Here is a 16,650-nt window from a genome sequence, read left to right as displayed (position 1 = left end):
GTAATAATTGATTGGGCATTTAATAAGAACACTTTAAAATACTCAGACATCAACAGATTTCAACTTTCTTGTTATTTTCCACTGCAGAAAATTGAGTGATAGTATAAAAGGTGTGTTTGTGAAGGTATGAATATAAATACTTGCATTAACTAGCAAAAGTAGTTACTTTCTTCCATTCTATGTATCATATATTTTTCTGTAGCATCCAGATGTCAGTCTTCAATCAACCTTCAGTCCTCTTATTATGAAGTAGATGCTAGCTGTGCAAGATTTAAAAGCAGTTACTAAAGCTAGTCTACTAGTGAGTGATAACAAAAACTTGAGATTACCTATGCTATGCTTGGGTCTCATTGGCTAGAGTCAGTATTGACCGTTGACATGCTTCTTGTTGACAAGAAAGATACTGTTTAGAAAGAACATAGACTACATCCTGTTTTAACTTTCTAACCATATATGTTGAAGGACCTTAATTCCTAGACTCCAGAAATGCTAATTAAGACCTCTTTCTCCAGACCTCTAAAACCTCTATATTCTTTTGTCAAGTTCATAGCTAGCCAGAGTCTTAATAACTGTTTTCATGGGAAGGTGAAAACTTTCAAAGCCACCATTAAAAGTAAAAATCACTAAATATTTTTATCCAGTCACTTTCTGATTTTGTAGAAAATGGAAAAATAATTTTGAAATTCAAAGTGGAGCCACTCTCAGATTTGGAGGCAGTAATTAAATGCCATATGTTAGCACCAACACACTGAAAAGTTGTTAATTAATTCAAGCAGCCCCAAATCCAGGTGTGACTTTGACAGATTGTGTGTCAGGGTGTTAGCACAGACTTACAATTAGAGATGTTTTAAAATGACATTTCTGGACCTCTCACTCTAAGAAGTTACCTTATACTCAGAACATTAACCCTTTATCGTTACACATGTGAGGAAAATTTTTCTTGACCTCTGGTCTGGAAGGCACTTTGGTTCTATTGCTTTTGTTGATGAAGTAGGGTATTCTTCTGTGCAGCAGTTCATGTGTGAAAGTCCAGTCCCTGTGCAATTCACTGTGTCCTGGAGGAAAATGGTTTTGCCCTAAAGAAAAGGGAGCTTACTTCTGTTTTTTAAATTCCTCTAAAACACCTAGCTACCAGACTGCTCTGGAGACAGTAGAATGATTTGGGCAATCCACATTCTTATTGATTAACAGGTATGAGCCACACAGAGAGAAAAGGAAATTAACATTTCTACTAGTATACAGATGTCCTCTCCCCTTTTTTCTTAGCTCATAGTATTTTAAGGAGGAGTTGTCTTCTTTCTTGATATCTGATTGAGTTTATTCTTCATGGTACCCAGGAAGTCAGTATTTCCTCTGAAATTATTTCCATTTTCATAGTACTCATCTTGTGTGAATGGAGCCATCATTTAGCGTACTCAGGAGGATCTGCATGTAAAATTTACTGTAGTACCATCCCGGAACAAAAAATGTACAAATTGTTTTAGCTAAAATGCTATAATTTCCAATTCACCAGTGAAACTAAAAACCAAATGAAAGTTTTAAAATTTGTGTTTATTTTAAAGTACTAAAGCAAGATTCTTCAAGGTAAGAAGTATGACAGGAATTTCTGTTCTCATACAGCTGCCAGCTATAGTTTGGTAGTTATAGGAGTCCTGAGCAGGGAACAATAAGAACCGGATAGTAGTCTTTCCCTTTCTTCTGCATCCATTTCCATGTCTCCATCGAGGGGTGCCACACCCTCACAGGGCCTGCCATTCTAAACCCTTTGAGTTCATGGGCCAGCCCACAGAGAACCTATAATCAGACAGGTGGGAGATCATAAAGACTCCTTGTCAAAGGATCTTGAGATTGCTGAAGTTTGGTGCCCTGGACCACTAGGTTTGTGCTAATTCATAGGAGATAGCTGGTATTTCATTTGTTCCAGCAGTACAATAACGAACAGTATTCAAATTTTTTTATCCAAATAGAAGTTATTTGATAGCCCACCCAATGACTTTTAATTTTATTACTGTCCTTATCCACTGAGCCCATTCTCTCATCATATCATAAGGGGTTTTTGTTTATTTGTTTCTTTGTTTTGCCTTCTACAGATACACCAATTGCTCCTGACTTTGTCCTTTATGTGTTAAGAATCTTGTTTTCCCACCCCCATTACAGGTCTCTTCAGAGTTTGCCTTATTTAAGTTTCCTCTCAGGAGAACATTAAAAGAGCCCTAGACTTTTCTCTGAGTTGTCTTGGAAATTACCGACTGTAAAGGGAGACAGGAGAAAGGGGAGCCTGCACACAGTTATAGCACCCTCCATCCCAGTGCTTCCGTTAGCCAAAGCATGCAGCTGGTTGCCTTCTCTGCAATGCTAAAGAAAGAAAGAAAAGGAAAAGAAAGAGAAACTGACAAAAGTGAGATGATTATCAGGGTCACATTTCAATTAATGACAACACTAGAACAGAGACCAGAGTCTGAGTCATGACCATTGCTTGTCCCTTTAGGTCCCATCTACTTTTTCTAGCTGGAAATATTAGTAGGGGAATAAGAATATTGGACTGGGAGTGGGAAAGTACTGTAGTCCACATTAGGCCACATACTTCTTGAATGACCCTAGGAAAGTCCCTTTTCCCTTTATGGACTCAAAAATCTATTTTACAAATAGAGTTAGTCCTTTACTTATTATGTGGAATTCTCTGACAAAGAACATTTAGCTGCTTCATTTAGGTTCTTCAAAGATACACTAACAAATATAATAGATACATAGGGCTTTGGAATTTTAAACTATGAGTTGGCGTTAAAAAAATATGTTTCTCAGTCATACGAGAGCCTTTTAAGTGTTGAGTGAACTCATGTCTTTGGCTGTGTATGACAGCACAGACATAGGGCTTTGAGGCATTATAAAGACCTGTGCAACTGTGTTGCTTCAGGGTAAGTCACTGACTTGTAGCAATGCTCCAGAAAAAAGATGACCCAGTCCTGGCAGGCTCAGATATGTACCTTCACTTGAGTTCCAGTGGCACGAGGACTCAGAAAATTCAGAATAACTGTATGGAAATAAGACCCTGCCCTATAAAGGACTAAGAAAAACAGAAGTAAATACCACCTAAACAGCAGTGGCAAAATGGTAATCCAGATTCAGTAACAAAGGTCACACAGTGACTTATGGCAGAGCATATGCCAAATCTCAGAGGTGTATGGCTATCTCTCTCCTCCCCCATCCACACTTTTAATTCTGAGAAATAGATTAAATCAAAGCAGTAGAAGATAATCAGGCCTTATCTCTAGGAGTACTTCAGACATCTTTGAAAAGGTCCTGTCTCCTAGAAAGGTGGCAAGCATTGTCGTGAAATCAGCTGTCATTTTCGCAGTATAGGCTAAATATAATTCAAATACTGTGAGCAAAAAAAAAAATGGAGATTTGGGGGACCCTCCCAGATCTGAAGAAAAACCTGTCTAATCTTTCCTCTCTCAGAATCTAAAGTGTGCACATTGTCATGATACCCAAAATGTATCTCCATTCCTTGAAAAACCTGGCTCCAAGTTATTGAACTAGTATAGCTTCCTTCTTGCTCTTCTGTTTCTAGTTTTGCACAGATAGGAACTGTCAGAGGTGATTCTCAAGAAACAGAACAACTTTCTCCTCTAGAATCGACTTCTGTGTCAGGTGTAACCAGCCTGGCGAGTTAGAAGCTAAACAAATTGTTCTTGGGTTAAAGTGGAAGACAGACCGAATACGGTGAGCTAGAGGAAGAGGGCAGATACAGGTCTACAGTTAGCTCCAGGACTGCATTCATTCTCACATGGCCAAGCCTGGTTGTTAATGAAGCATTGATTATAAGAACAAAAGATGGCATGGCCTTTGTTCGTTTGTTATTTTTATCTCCTAGCTGTGGAAGATCGAAAATTGTTCATAGGAATGGTTTCGAAGAAATGTAATGAGAATGATATCAGAGTGATGTTTTCTCCATTTGGCCAAATAGAAGAATGCCGAATTCTCCGGGGACCCGACGGGCTGAGTCGAGGTGAGTGTGCTCTCTGTAAAGTCTCTTTCCTTAAGTGATAATTGGAACTCTGTGTCACAGTCAAGGGAAATGCAGGCATCACATACAGCAGGAAGTCAACTTGCAGTATGTCCCATGTGAGCAAGTTATCCAACCTGAACTTTACTCTGTAACCAAAATGATCATCTCATAGTTCTCCAGGTGAAAAGGTCTGAGTGTCAGGTCCCGTGGAATGCTGCCAGGCTGCCCTAGCTCTGTACCTACTTTCCATCCTCAACTTGAGCAAATTGCGGGGGGAGGTGAGAAGGAAAGCTGGAAGATACTCAGCCATACTTTTCTTTCTGTTTACCTGAACAAACATTAAAGATGTGGTCCTCCTAACAGCCACACAAGCCTAGAAAGAGATCACTGCTCATGCACTGCAGAGCAGGTGTGTGATCAGTGTAACCAGACCTGTCCTGCCTACATTTTACCAAACCTCTAGTCCGCAGTCCAGTCTTCTAAATGATAGAAAAATGACTTTGACCTTAAGATTGTAGGCTCTTCTTTTGTCACAACAATAGAAGCAAAAGCTGTGGCATACAGCCCTGAGGAATACTACAGTTTGGTAAGCGGGGATTCTGCTTCTCTTTCCCCACCCCCTTAACAAGACCACACACCTCCTTCCTTAAACTATACGAAGGTTGACAGTATGTATGAACAGTGTCTGACTGCAGTTTCCCAAGTCAGTCCAAAGTAGAAGTGTATATGCCAAACGCTTTTCAGTTTGAAGAAGAGATCTTCATTTTGCAGTGCAGTTTCCATGGGGATAACCAAAAACTGCTCATTCTCAAGCTCTGATTCTGGGCCAGCTCCTGTACCCAAGCCACACATTACAATAAGTAGCCAGACCATAAGTGTCAAGGTGATAATTTTCATACTTGATAATTTTCACCTGTCTCGCCATACTTACCTGATTTTAAAGCCATGGGAGGAAGGGTTTTTTTTTTTATTAATCTTAGACATAAAGCTTCATGTTGTTGACTTTAGAACTGAAATCCCAGCGAACTAAAGTTTCACCCACATCCACCTTCAAGTTCCAAATGAGGTCATCAGTAAACTAGGAGACTGACACCCAAATTTGATTCCTGTATTTTTCCTCTGAAGGTAGTTTAAAGGGGTGGGGGAGGGAGAGCACTGTGCAAATCACAGTTCATTCATTCTCTGTCAGTTCTGAAACACTAGTTATTTAACCCTCACTCCAATGCTGAATTTCTAACGTTTAAATAACAGACAATACCTGAGACAAGCAATACAGACAGCATGAGGAAGACAATGAGAAAGGGAGGGAGGAGGAGAGAGGATAAGAGAGGAAGTAAGGAGGGAGGGATGGAGAGGAGGAGTGAGGAAAGGGAAGGAAAGGGGAAGGAGCGAGGAAAGGAAAAGATGTCTTTAAATTAATTAGAGTGCAGTTTACAGTAACTCAGAGGTCAGTGACTCTAATTTCCTGTCCAAGAATTTTTGATGGCATGTGGCCTTAGTCAATTGATTTTCCTATTTCTATTTCTTAGTTTCCCCATTCATAGATGACAGCAGTGAACGTATATCTGTCTTGCTTCTCTCACAGTATGACTTTAGTTGCCAGTTACTGACTTTTCCCACACTTACAGTCTGTATGGGTGCATAGAGACATGAGTGTGAACCTGAGTGCTGGCTTTCTGCCGTCTCTCTGCTTGTCCTCGCCAGCTATGATGTGATCCTCCATCTCACGGCCTCTGTACAGGAGATGGTGATAAAGACACTCTGGGTAGCTCTAGGTAGACATTAGTATTTGCTGCCTGTAAGATTTTGGAGCAGCACGACTTTCATGGGAAAGAGCAGAACACTCAATAAAATTTAGCTAATTTGATCTTCTGTTTGGCTGATTAACAAACACTTAACCCTAAAAGTAGCCTCTTTTTTTAGTAAGTTATGGGTGCCTTCTCATTTTTATTTTATGCAAATGGCTGAACTCAGTGTAAAGAAGAAAATTTTGATTCCTGGTGAATTCCCTATTGGAAAAAAAGAAAATACTCATTTATAATCATTTATTCTGAAATTCAAAGACAGTGGTACATTTTTCAACTAATAGGACCTAGGGACTCCTGGCTACAGGGACCTGCTCCTGAATCATTGTATTTAATATAAAAGAACAATTCTATTTCATGCTACTATTTTGTTCTCATTAAAGAATTTCAGTTTTCAATCAAATATTAATAAATGCCCCATTAGTGGCACTTCAGATAAAAGATACTTGGCATTTTTCCCTCAGTATCCGTTGCTAGCTCAACTGCTGAAAAAGTAATCAACAAAAATGAAGTGAAAAGGAAACATGGCTGCTCCGAAGAGCACCTGTATCGCAGGTCAGAGATGACCTGCTCGGCAGTGATGACATGGCGAGGTACACCTGAGCAGTTAGCCTTGCCTGTCTTCCGTGTTCACCAGTTCAGCTATAAATATGAAGACAATTAGTCAAATAGGCCTCTTCCTCCCTTCTTTCTCTGCCACGTCAGCCATTTCAGTTCCTCCCTAGTGGGCACTCCGCCAAGCCTGCTCAGACATGTTGACTCAGGACACTACTCTTCAGCATAGAGCCTATAACTGCCAGGACTCAGAGTTGTACCTATCACACCCTGCTTCTATTTCAGTTAGAGTCATTGGGGGGAAACTCACTATAGCTAGTACATGTCCCAGGACGGACACCCTCAGGAAATGGTTGTGAGTATCTGCATGGAAAGTACCCAGCACCTGCCAGTCATACATAACTCTTCAGCCAATATTTTTGTCTCATCCACACGAAGGACAATATGCCCACATCTAGGGAGGCCTTTCCTCCACTGGGAATGTTCTGTTGACGCTCTTGTTTTAGAAAGTGTGCTGCTCATCATTTTCAAGCAGCTTCATATCAATAATTACATCATTCTGCAAGGACATCTGCACTTCTCAGGCACCTGCACAGCTCTCCATGAGAAAGTGAGTAGGGCCACCACAACCCATCCGTGGCCTTTCCAGTGAGACATTTGCTCTTGGAAGCAAAGCTTGAGGTTTCTAACACATTTGACATTCTACACATTTGACAGTGTCACTTCAGGATGTTGAACACCTAAACTAAACATGTTCTCACTGATCCACAGTCAAAAAGGCTATTGAGATCTAATCTATGTTGTTTTCTGCACAGTGGCAATTGAATTTCTATAACTTGGAGTCAGGGAAAAGTCGATTTCATTTTTCTTTCCCACAAACTGTAGTCAGATCTTCACTACCATTTAAGGTAACTTGCTTTCTGCATGTTGAAGAGTATTCCAGCTGTGTTCTAACATTCCCCACCTAAGCCCTTGACGAATGTTTTCTAGGAAGAGCACAGCCTGGGTTTAGCAGTTAAATCCTTGTTTGTTCCTTGTTGTATTCAAGCAGTATATTAGGATAGAGCTTTTGACTGTGCAGACAGGTTTGTGGAGAAGACTGTCTTGTTCAGAGTGTAGTCCTGTCCACACAGCACCTAAACATTCATCTATATGGAAACTGTCATTCCGTGTCCCCCGGAACACTGACTACGTTTTGCCATCTTGTTCAAAATAGTCTTCCAGCCTCATCTAAGCAATGACATTTGCCATTTCCTAAGTGGGTCGTAGTCTGTACCCAAATTCAGATGCCATAAATAAATGACTGATGTGTCAATGCCATTTTTCAGTAAACTAACCCAACATTGCCTATGATACATTAGATTACTTATGCATGTGCCCAAGTATTATGCTGTACTATGTGTTTGATCATTCATTTTTTATCATTGCCTGTACTAAAAAGGTACAGCAAGAAAAATTGGCTGCATTGTCTTTGTTAGGTGATGATTTGTTTATAAGTGAATTTCCCAAAGTTTGAAGCCTCCTTCTTGCTGCACAGTAACTTAAAATCATGTTTCTTCTATTGAAGATATAGAAGGCCACTGTGCCTCTTTGAAAAAAACTAAGAGACCCTGGGATCATTTGTGTTTTTAAAAGTAGTTCTAAATTTGGGGGTTTGGGGGGTTTGTTTTTTAGTATAAAGCAAGAATTCATCTAGTTCTATAAAATTCTCTTGGTAACTGAGAGAAGAGTTAGAACCCTGAGTTAAGATTGCCCTTTCACTGGGTAACGATAGTTCACTCTTTTAATCCTAGTTCTCAGGAAGCAGGGCCTGGATCTCTGAGTTCAGGGCCAGCCCACTCTACAGAGCAAGTACCAAGACAACCAGGGCTACACAGAAAAACATCTCAAAACAAAAATGAAAAGAAAAGGAAAAAGAAAAGAAATGGGGGGTGAAGCCCTTTCATCTGAAATGGCAAGTGTGATGGATGTATGTCAAGAAGCCATCCTCAATGGCAGCCTTTGCACTTGTGCAATAAGAGGAGTTCCATTCCTCGTTCCTATTAGTAATTTCCAACATTCAGAAAGTGGAGACAGTTAATTGCAAGCTAAACTGCAGGTTAGCCACAAAAGGATTTTTTTCCTTATATTGATTTGACAGTCTTAAGACAGTCATATATATATATCAAAACCAAAAATGAAAAAATATGGTGTCATTGTTTTAATACTTGTATCTTTCTTCCTCCAGTCTAATTTCTCTAGCATTGAGGTTACCAGAGTACTAATTGCCTAGATAGTACATTTAACAGTCCTCAGTAGTTAAGGGCTAATACTACAAAGTCAGAGGTGCAGTCCTGTCAAGACACAGTCAGTGCCACTGCATGCAGAAAGGACCAGTTAGGACGTAAGATACTTGTGCCCAATAGAAAGCCTTCTGATTCAGTTGTAGAAAAAGCAGTGGCCAATTTTAAATAGTAGAACTCTTATGACCCTGTGTTAGTGAAAAGCCACACATCAGAGACCAAAAACTGCAGCCACTACTGTGTTTGTACTTGTGTTGAAAAGAAAATTAAAATCGCTGGGAAGTGGTGGCATACGCCTTTAATCCTAGCATTTGAGAGGCAAAGCCAGATAGATCTCTGTGAATTCAAGGTTAGCCTGGTCTACAATGCAAGTTCCAGGATAGACTCCAAAGCTACACAGAGAAATCCAGTCTCGAGGAGGGAAAGAAAAAAAGAAATTTAAAATCTGTCTGTACAACTGCCACAGCCTCTCCTGATTTAGAGAAATTAGAAAGGTTAATAAACTTTACTGTCTGAAAAAGTAGTTTACTCCTAAGTTGCTTAACTTCGTCCTGAGATGCTCTGTGCACTGAGTGTAAATTTTTCACTGTGTATTCCCACTTTATAAATGACACAGTAATTTTTCCTCCTAAGCAACTGAGCACAGCACATAGTACAGAACTTGGCAAAAACCCTAAGGAGACAGCTTCTCTTCCTGCCAGTAAGATAAAAAAGGTTAAAGAAGTCAGATCATTTGTCAGATCATTTTTTTGAATGAATTAGGATTGTACAATTAGAAGCATTGCTTGAGTTTTTAACTAAAGGTTTCTTAAAGGAGAGGGCAATGGTTTGAGTTGATAGTTTTTATTGTGCCTGCTAATTGCTTTATCTTTCTCTCAAAGTTACTTACAAGCTACTTGTGTGAAATTGTGATAAATGTATAAATTGTGATAAATGATATCATGTGCCTTAATGATTCTTATTGACATTTTACATGTTTCTAATGCACTTTAACCCCCATTTGGAAACTGTCAGTCTAGCACACATTCCTAGCTAATAAGAGCAAATGACGTAAATATAACAATTTTTGTGACTATTAAAGCAGAATTCACAGGCTTTCAAACATACTTCTGCTAGATGATGGCCTCCATATTATAGTCTCAAGGCATGAAGTGGAAAAATTAAAATCTCTTAGTCTTATTTCCTCTGCAATTTCAGTGATGATTGTAACATTCTAAGGAAATAATGCTTTGAAACAAATGCTAAATTTGAGAGTATAATTTTAGATCTCAGCCTCAATATGGAAACCAGTGGAGGCACTGTTGTCTGTCTCACATGCTATTTTACACACATGGTCTAGATTTCTTAGAGAAGGCCATTGCTTTCATTGGTGGCAAAAGCTACATGTCTGGGTACATGCAGCATGAAGAGTAGACTTCATCAGTTGATGCTCTGTCAGAAAATTACCTGCAGCACCTCAGTGCTCATAACAGCTGGACTTCTTGCCTGCTTCTTAAGACCTGCTCAGCTGGTGGGGCGAGTATGGGATGACCTTCCTGTGTACTGGGAACTTTTGTATGTTAAAGATAACATGTTGCAAAACATACACATTTACTTACTTTCATGACTGGATGTCATTGTGCATTGGGAATAATGGACAGACACTGCTTTCTCTTAATGCTGTTTGATTAGAAGGAACCACAGCAGTATTGACTTGATATTCTTACCAGGTACATAATGCAGGACAAAAGAAGAAAATGTATTTTATGACTCACAAATTGATTTACATAAACCAAACAATCTGCTGGCTGTTTGAATGTAGAATGTTCTATTTTGTTTATTGGTCACAGGGGCAACAATCTTCTACTGTGGATGCCAGAATTCTGCCTTCATGCATTCTGCTCTGAAATGACAATAGGTTTCAGCATCTCAGTGTTTAGATCTGCTTCATTTGGAAATCTTTTAAGTAGTAATAATAATGTTTTGAGGAAATTGAGTGGAACACTAAATTATTCGCTGATACCTAAGTTCAAACTGTGCAAGGCAAAAGAAGCTGAAAATCAATGCACTTTTAAAGTCATTAGAGATCATAAATGAAATAAGTCTGCATTGCTTTCACTAAGCTTTTAGTGTGCTGTGGTATTATTATAAAATCAGCCTAAATCTGCATTAATTTTACAGCCTTTTTCTCTAAGAAACCCAAGGCTGTATGATGGATAAAATGTAAATTCTACAAGGCAGTGTGTTTATTAGTCCAAAGGGCGATGAGCCGTGTAGTTCAAGTGGTGACCTGCGTGGTGGCCAGTGCTGCTATCAGAAGCAGGAACCAGCACTACAGACACTAGCAATTTTATAGCACCAGATAAAATAAACACGGAAAACTTTACAGGTCTCATAGTAGATGTTCAGAGAAATGTACATTGTCTTGTATGTGTTAAACTTTAGGTCAAAACTCTGATTCCTTTCAGAAAGTTATAACTTCCAAAGTCATGAAAATTTTTGTACAAATTACAGTTTTTATAATTATTTCATATGCACTGTTGAATTTTCTCAAAGTAATAGTTTGTTTTTGTCGCTAATTAGTAGTTACTACTTTGTAATGTGGATTTAGTATATTTGTTTACATTTGAATAGCACCAATTTCTATTTGTATATGTTTCTAACTATCCGAGATGAATTAGATATATTTAATTGTTAAAATTCTGAGATCTTGAAATTTAGCTGCTTATTTACTGTTGGTGTGATGAATTCTTTATTTACTTCTTAAAATTCAGTGATAGATTTTTAAATGCAACAGCCTAGTGTGTGCATGCTCTCAGACAAGGAGAAGATAGAAAGTAGCCCACCTTTAACTTAGAAAATGCAAGTTATCTCTTGCTACTTTCAAATGTTGTGGGGGAAGAAAGTACTCAACCATGCTCCCTAGTTCCCTTTAAAAGAATGCTGATGAACACATTGTTCTGCTTTGGTCGGATTAGCAATTCAGCACTGTGGATAAAAAGCAAATAAGACGAAGTCGAAGAGAGAAGCTGTTTATTTTTATGTACTACTGAGAACAGTGTCGTCTTGTGGCAGTTCTCGTAGACTGTGTTGGTTTAACAAGCGTCCAACCCTTTTGTCTTGTTGTTTTTTGTCTTTCCTGCTCCCTGTCCCCTTGTTTCCCACAGGCTGTGCGTTTGTCACATTTTCTACAAGGGCAATGGCACAGAATGCAATCAAAGCCATGCATCAGTCTCAGACCATGGAGGTACTGTATCATCTGCCCTTTCTTTGTTTTCTTTGTGCAAATGATGGGGAATGGTAAAGCAATTCTCTCCTGTGTGGATTGTTCACATGACAATCACAGATTTAAACTTTCACCATTTCGCTTTTCATTCACTCATATTCATCCCCCTCTCTGATCCCCTCTTTGCCCCTTTCCCTCTTCTCTCTTTCCACTTGCATTTCCCCCTGATGACTTGAAATGCACCTTAGTGAAACCTCTCGCTTGCCCTACAGCTGTCCTTTGAGCCTTTAATTGGAGTAACACAGGTCCTGAGATACGAGGCACTGGAAGCAAAGTGTCATTCTGGACCTAGAGGATTGAGTACATATTCCACAGCAGGGTTGGTACGGACTAAGCTGAACAACCCCCACCGCAGATTGCTGCTATAATAAATCACTTGACTAAAGAATTATTTTTTTCATCTCAGAAATATTCAAAAAGTTAATAATGCTCCTATTTAACAATGAAATGCTAATTTTCAGTCTCCTGAAAAATCAGATTTGTCCCTTTACTTAAAGGTAAACAAGAAAGACATGGGCTCAAATCCAATCTCTTAAGAGGTTGTGACTTAAACAGGAGAATCAGCAATGTGAAATATGCCACAGGTGGAGACGCACGGCTCTCTGTGCTCAGTCTGTGATTTGGATCGTGGCCTTTCAGAATTTTGCACAAGAACATTCCAAAAGTGACCTGCCATCACTTATTCTGTATCGTCTGGTAGAATCATTGAGAGTGCATGTGCTGCTGTGTTATGTACATTGTATCTGTGTATGGGTGACTTTCCCAGAGGTGGTGGCCTTGTGGTGTTATCTGAAGCTGTGTTTTCCTATTTGAACAAAAATACTTTCAATTTTATTTAATGTGCAAAAACTAGTAATTGTTTGAGCTTCTTTTTTTAAAATCCCCCTGTACCTGGGGTTTTATTTTTGGGACTTTTTTGTTTGTTCGTTTGTTCGTTTGTTTTTGTTTTTGCAATGCTGCATCTTCCAAAGCATGCTGGGAGCTAAGTAATCATTATGCGTCATGTTTTATGGAAATCTTCTATATATTAATTAAGAAGGTGGGAGGAAAGGGTTGGGGGTGTGCATGGCTTTGTCATTAAGTGTTTACTGTACTTTTTTGAGTTGTGACATCAGCATTGCAAAGCCTATTGTCTTTTTTGAACATTTATTTTGACTTTGATATTCCTAACATATATAATTAATGTGTTTTCCTTGCAGTGCAATGCATTTTTAAGACAATCCCACCCCCACCCCACCTGAAGGCAAGCATGGGTGAAAATCAAACATGATAGAAAATAATAAGCAGGATTTCAATCTTGCTTACCATTCAGTCACATTCCTGATATTTTGACTTCCCCTTTCTTGTAGACTGCTCTAGATTTGTGGATTTCCAGATATTTTTCAGCTTAGACATTAAAATGAAAGTGCTATTAAGAAAACAGTTTTCATATATATTTATTTACATACATGCATATAACTATTTTTATTTCCTATAATTGAGAGATTTATACCAAAGTATATCTCCCCTTAGATAAGGTTTCTAAGTTCTTTTGACAATTAAAAGTGCTGCCATTCCCAAATGAGTTCATAGAGAATGCCTGTATGGCCTGAGTCTTTCATTCTCCTGTAGAAGATACAAGGCAGAACCGGGATGAACCAAAACCAAAGTGCAAGATGCTTTCATGTGAAAAAGCACTAGATAAGGCTGGCCCAGGTTTATTTTTAAGATCTCAATTGTGATCCCATCAGAGTTGGTATACTCCTTTTTAAAACTGGATACCCATGTTTTAACAAAGGGCCCTCAGTTTGATTTACAAAAATTGACTTCTAAGCAGAACAGTGCATGCCATGCCGTTCTACTATAATCATACAACTAGGGTTATGTGTTTGATTTTTAACTAATTACATTATTTTCAGGACTTTGGTACACATCTTTAAGTCAGACATTATTTAACTTAAAATGATGTGCATGTTCAAAGATTTGTTTTTAAACATGAATATAGCATCTATTTCCCCATTTTTCTCTACACTATGCCCACTTGTTTTTCCTTTCATGACTTAGACAGGTCACATTTAAAGCTACAGTTATTTACCTAATTTTCTGCTTTTATGCCTTTTTCATATTTAATATCAAGAAATCATTAAATGCATTATTAGGAGAAGATGCTGTCATTCGTTATGGAACACATTTGATGCAGCCATAGAACTTCTCCATGCAAAGCTTTTCTGTGCTGTTTTCATCTTCAGAGTATTTTGCTCTCGTTTAAGAAGTAGTAAAGTACTAAAATATGTATTAGATAAAGAAAAAGGCATATTGGATTTTTTAATGATGGAAATGTTATAATAGATGTAATTTATTGATCTATAACATTTTGTACCATGAGTCTGCTTCCCAGAGCTATAGGTTGATAGACTAGAAGTTCCACACTGAAACAGTCACCTCACTTTCTTAAATAACAAACTTGATAGCCTTAATTCACAGCTACATTCCCAGTAACTACCCAAAGTGATAAGGAAAAGCATGCAACTTTGTCTTTTAGAAGAAAGTAAAATGACCCAATTGGAATAAAGGGGAAAAGTTCATTTAAATAGGAATATATCTTGTGTGAGAGAACTCTGTTATCACATAATAAGATTTTATTTAACCACTTGGGTCAAAATACCTTTTTTAAAAGATTCAGCAAAATGGAACAGAATGATGATGGAATGTGCTTCATGCTCCATATCAAGACAAAAGGCTTGGGAAGGAAGGCATTGTTCTGCTGCGTTCTTACCAAGTAGCAGATGTTTCAAGGGAGTTTGAGATAGGATGATCCTGCTTAAAGCTTAATATTTTCCCAAAGATTATATCTAACTCAAAGATTAGTTTATTATATGACCTTTTACCATGTCTTTCTCACTATTTTTACTCCTTACCTTTTAAAGGAAACTAAAACTGAATGAGACTTGTAGATTGGTGAAATTAATAGAGAAAAGGAACCATGTAAGCTCCTTCTCCTGCCATTTAAGAGACATCACTTTGACTAGAAAAAAAAATGTACTTCTGGATCTTTTGGTTTGCTCTGGGGACTTTGAATAGAACAGAAGGAGGGCTTTGAATAGAACATGGAAGGAGGAAAAGAGACCTTTCTGAGCACATGTGAATAATTACTTTGATTAGTGCCTATATGTATTTTTTATATCTCTGTCCTTCATCCATGTTCCTGAAATGAAACTCACTTCTTTCTTTTATTGTGTCAAAATTACTTTCATTGTTCCAGTGTTCATAAATACATAACTGAAAATAAATGAATGGTAAAAAAATGAGTGAGATATTTTCATTCCAATTGCGATTTCTGTCCCTTTATCCTCTACCCATCTATAGAAATGGCAGACACCCCAACAAGCTATCTTTAAGTCAAGCAAACCCTGAAGTTTAATTAAAGATAAGGTCTTTGTCTTGAAGGAAGTCCTGGAAGACACATGAAGAGAGAAGAGAGTGTAATAGGTGTCTTCACCAATCAACAGATCCCATTAAAGAAACCAGTGGCAGTATATGAAGTCTTCTGTTGATGGTACCATTCAGAGAAGAAGGAATATCAAACCATTTAAACCATTCCAGACCATTCCATGTGCCCCAAGATAGTTAAGAAAGATAAATCCAATGATGACTGAATATTATAAAGGGATTCAATCAGGCTGTAACATCCTCTTCACTTTCCAATGTGTCTGACCACAGGGTTGCTCTTCACCTATCGTGGTGAAGTTTGCTGACACTCAGAAGGACAAAGAGCAAAGACGCCTCCAGCAGCAGCTTGCACAGCAGATGCAACAGCTCAACACTGCCACTTGGGGGAACCTGACAGGGCTGGGCGGACTTACCCCACAGTACCTGGCGGTAAGTGTGGGAGTATGTGGGTCTGTGTGGTCTTCGTGGAGGAAAGGAATATGACTTCAAAACTGATAAAAGCTACTTGTCCATAAGTATGTCAAAAATTTACTTTCCTTACGTTATGAGTCCCAGGGATTATGAAATCAGCATTAGAGCAGGTTTTTGTTAATTAAATTGATTAGCATAACAATGTGACATATTTAACTGTGGCCAGTTGGCAACTGAATAAAACTCAATACACTAGACTTCTAAACAGTGTTTTAAGGCACCATAAAAAAAAAAAAACTCTGCTATATAAGTGATGCCGCATGCATGATAACTGATCATCTAAACTTTAGAGTCTAAAGATTCCAAGAGAATTGGCAGAGACCTCACCAGCTGCAGGTTAGTGCTAGTAGGAAGATTTATTTTAGCTCCAATCCTTATCCCCTGTCTTTCTGGTGAAGCTGTTTTGATGACCCTAATGTTTCTTTTTAGGCCAGACACAGATCTTTGAGCCATCTCTTACATTTTTCATAGATTCTGAGTGTTTCCTTTGTATTAATCTCACTTTGTTATTGGCTTTATTGAGATACAGTAGCCAGAATTTAAGACAGTTCCTCTCTTAAGAACTAAGCTAGACAGAATACTAACCCCAAGCATGGACTACAGAACCTCTTACTGCAGCTCCAAGTGGTAGGCAGCCTTTGTAGAAACTGTCCATGTGGGCTGGGAACCAGTGAGTGCTCTGCGCCTCTGCTTTATTTACCTGCTTGGAAACCTCAACTCCACACTATATGATTATTAATGAAGTTTAATTTCGTGATTTTGAAACTTTTTCTTCTAGCATGAGAGTTTTAGCAAGGACATGTTCACATCCTAATTCTGCCATTTTACGTTTTA

General features: G+C 38.5%; 1 protein-coding gene across 27 annotated transcripts in view; it reads left to right on the top strand.

The window, feature by feature from the left end:
- Celf2 (CUGBP Elav-like family member 2) overlaps nt 1-16,650 on the top strand; it is an 811,194-nt gene that overhangs the window by 734,146 nt on the left and 60,398 nt on the right. For 26 of the 27 annotated variants that reach the window (XM_085699122.2, XM_085699123.2, XM_085699113.2 and 23 more), the window contains 3 exons: nt 3,875-4,009; nt 11,798-11,877; nt 15,616-15,774. In XM_085699122.2, coding sequence (XP_085555248.1) covers nt 3,875-4,009; nt 11,798-11,877; nt 15,616-15,774 — 374 coding nt within the window. Of the gene's footprint in view, nt 1-3,874; nt 4,010-11,797; nt 11,878-15,615; nt 15,775-16,650 lie in introns of those variants that run through there. The other variant, XM_085699134.2, reaches the window with a different exon arrangement.

The sequence above is a fragment of the Myodes glareolus genome, chromosome 14 (assembly GCF_982192425.1).
Source record: "Myodes glareolus chromosome 14, mMyoGla1.1, whole genome shotgun sequence".
NCBI lineage: Eukaryota > Metazoa > Chordata > Mammalia > Rodentia > Cricetidae > Myodes > Myodes glareolus.
The sequence above is the reverse complement of the archived record's forward strand: the minus strand, read 5'-3'. Positions and strand labels throughout refer to the sequence as shown.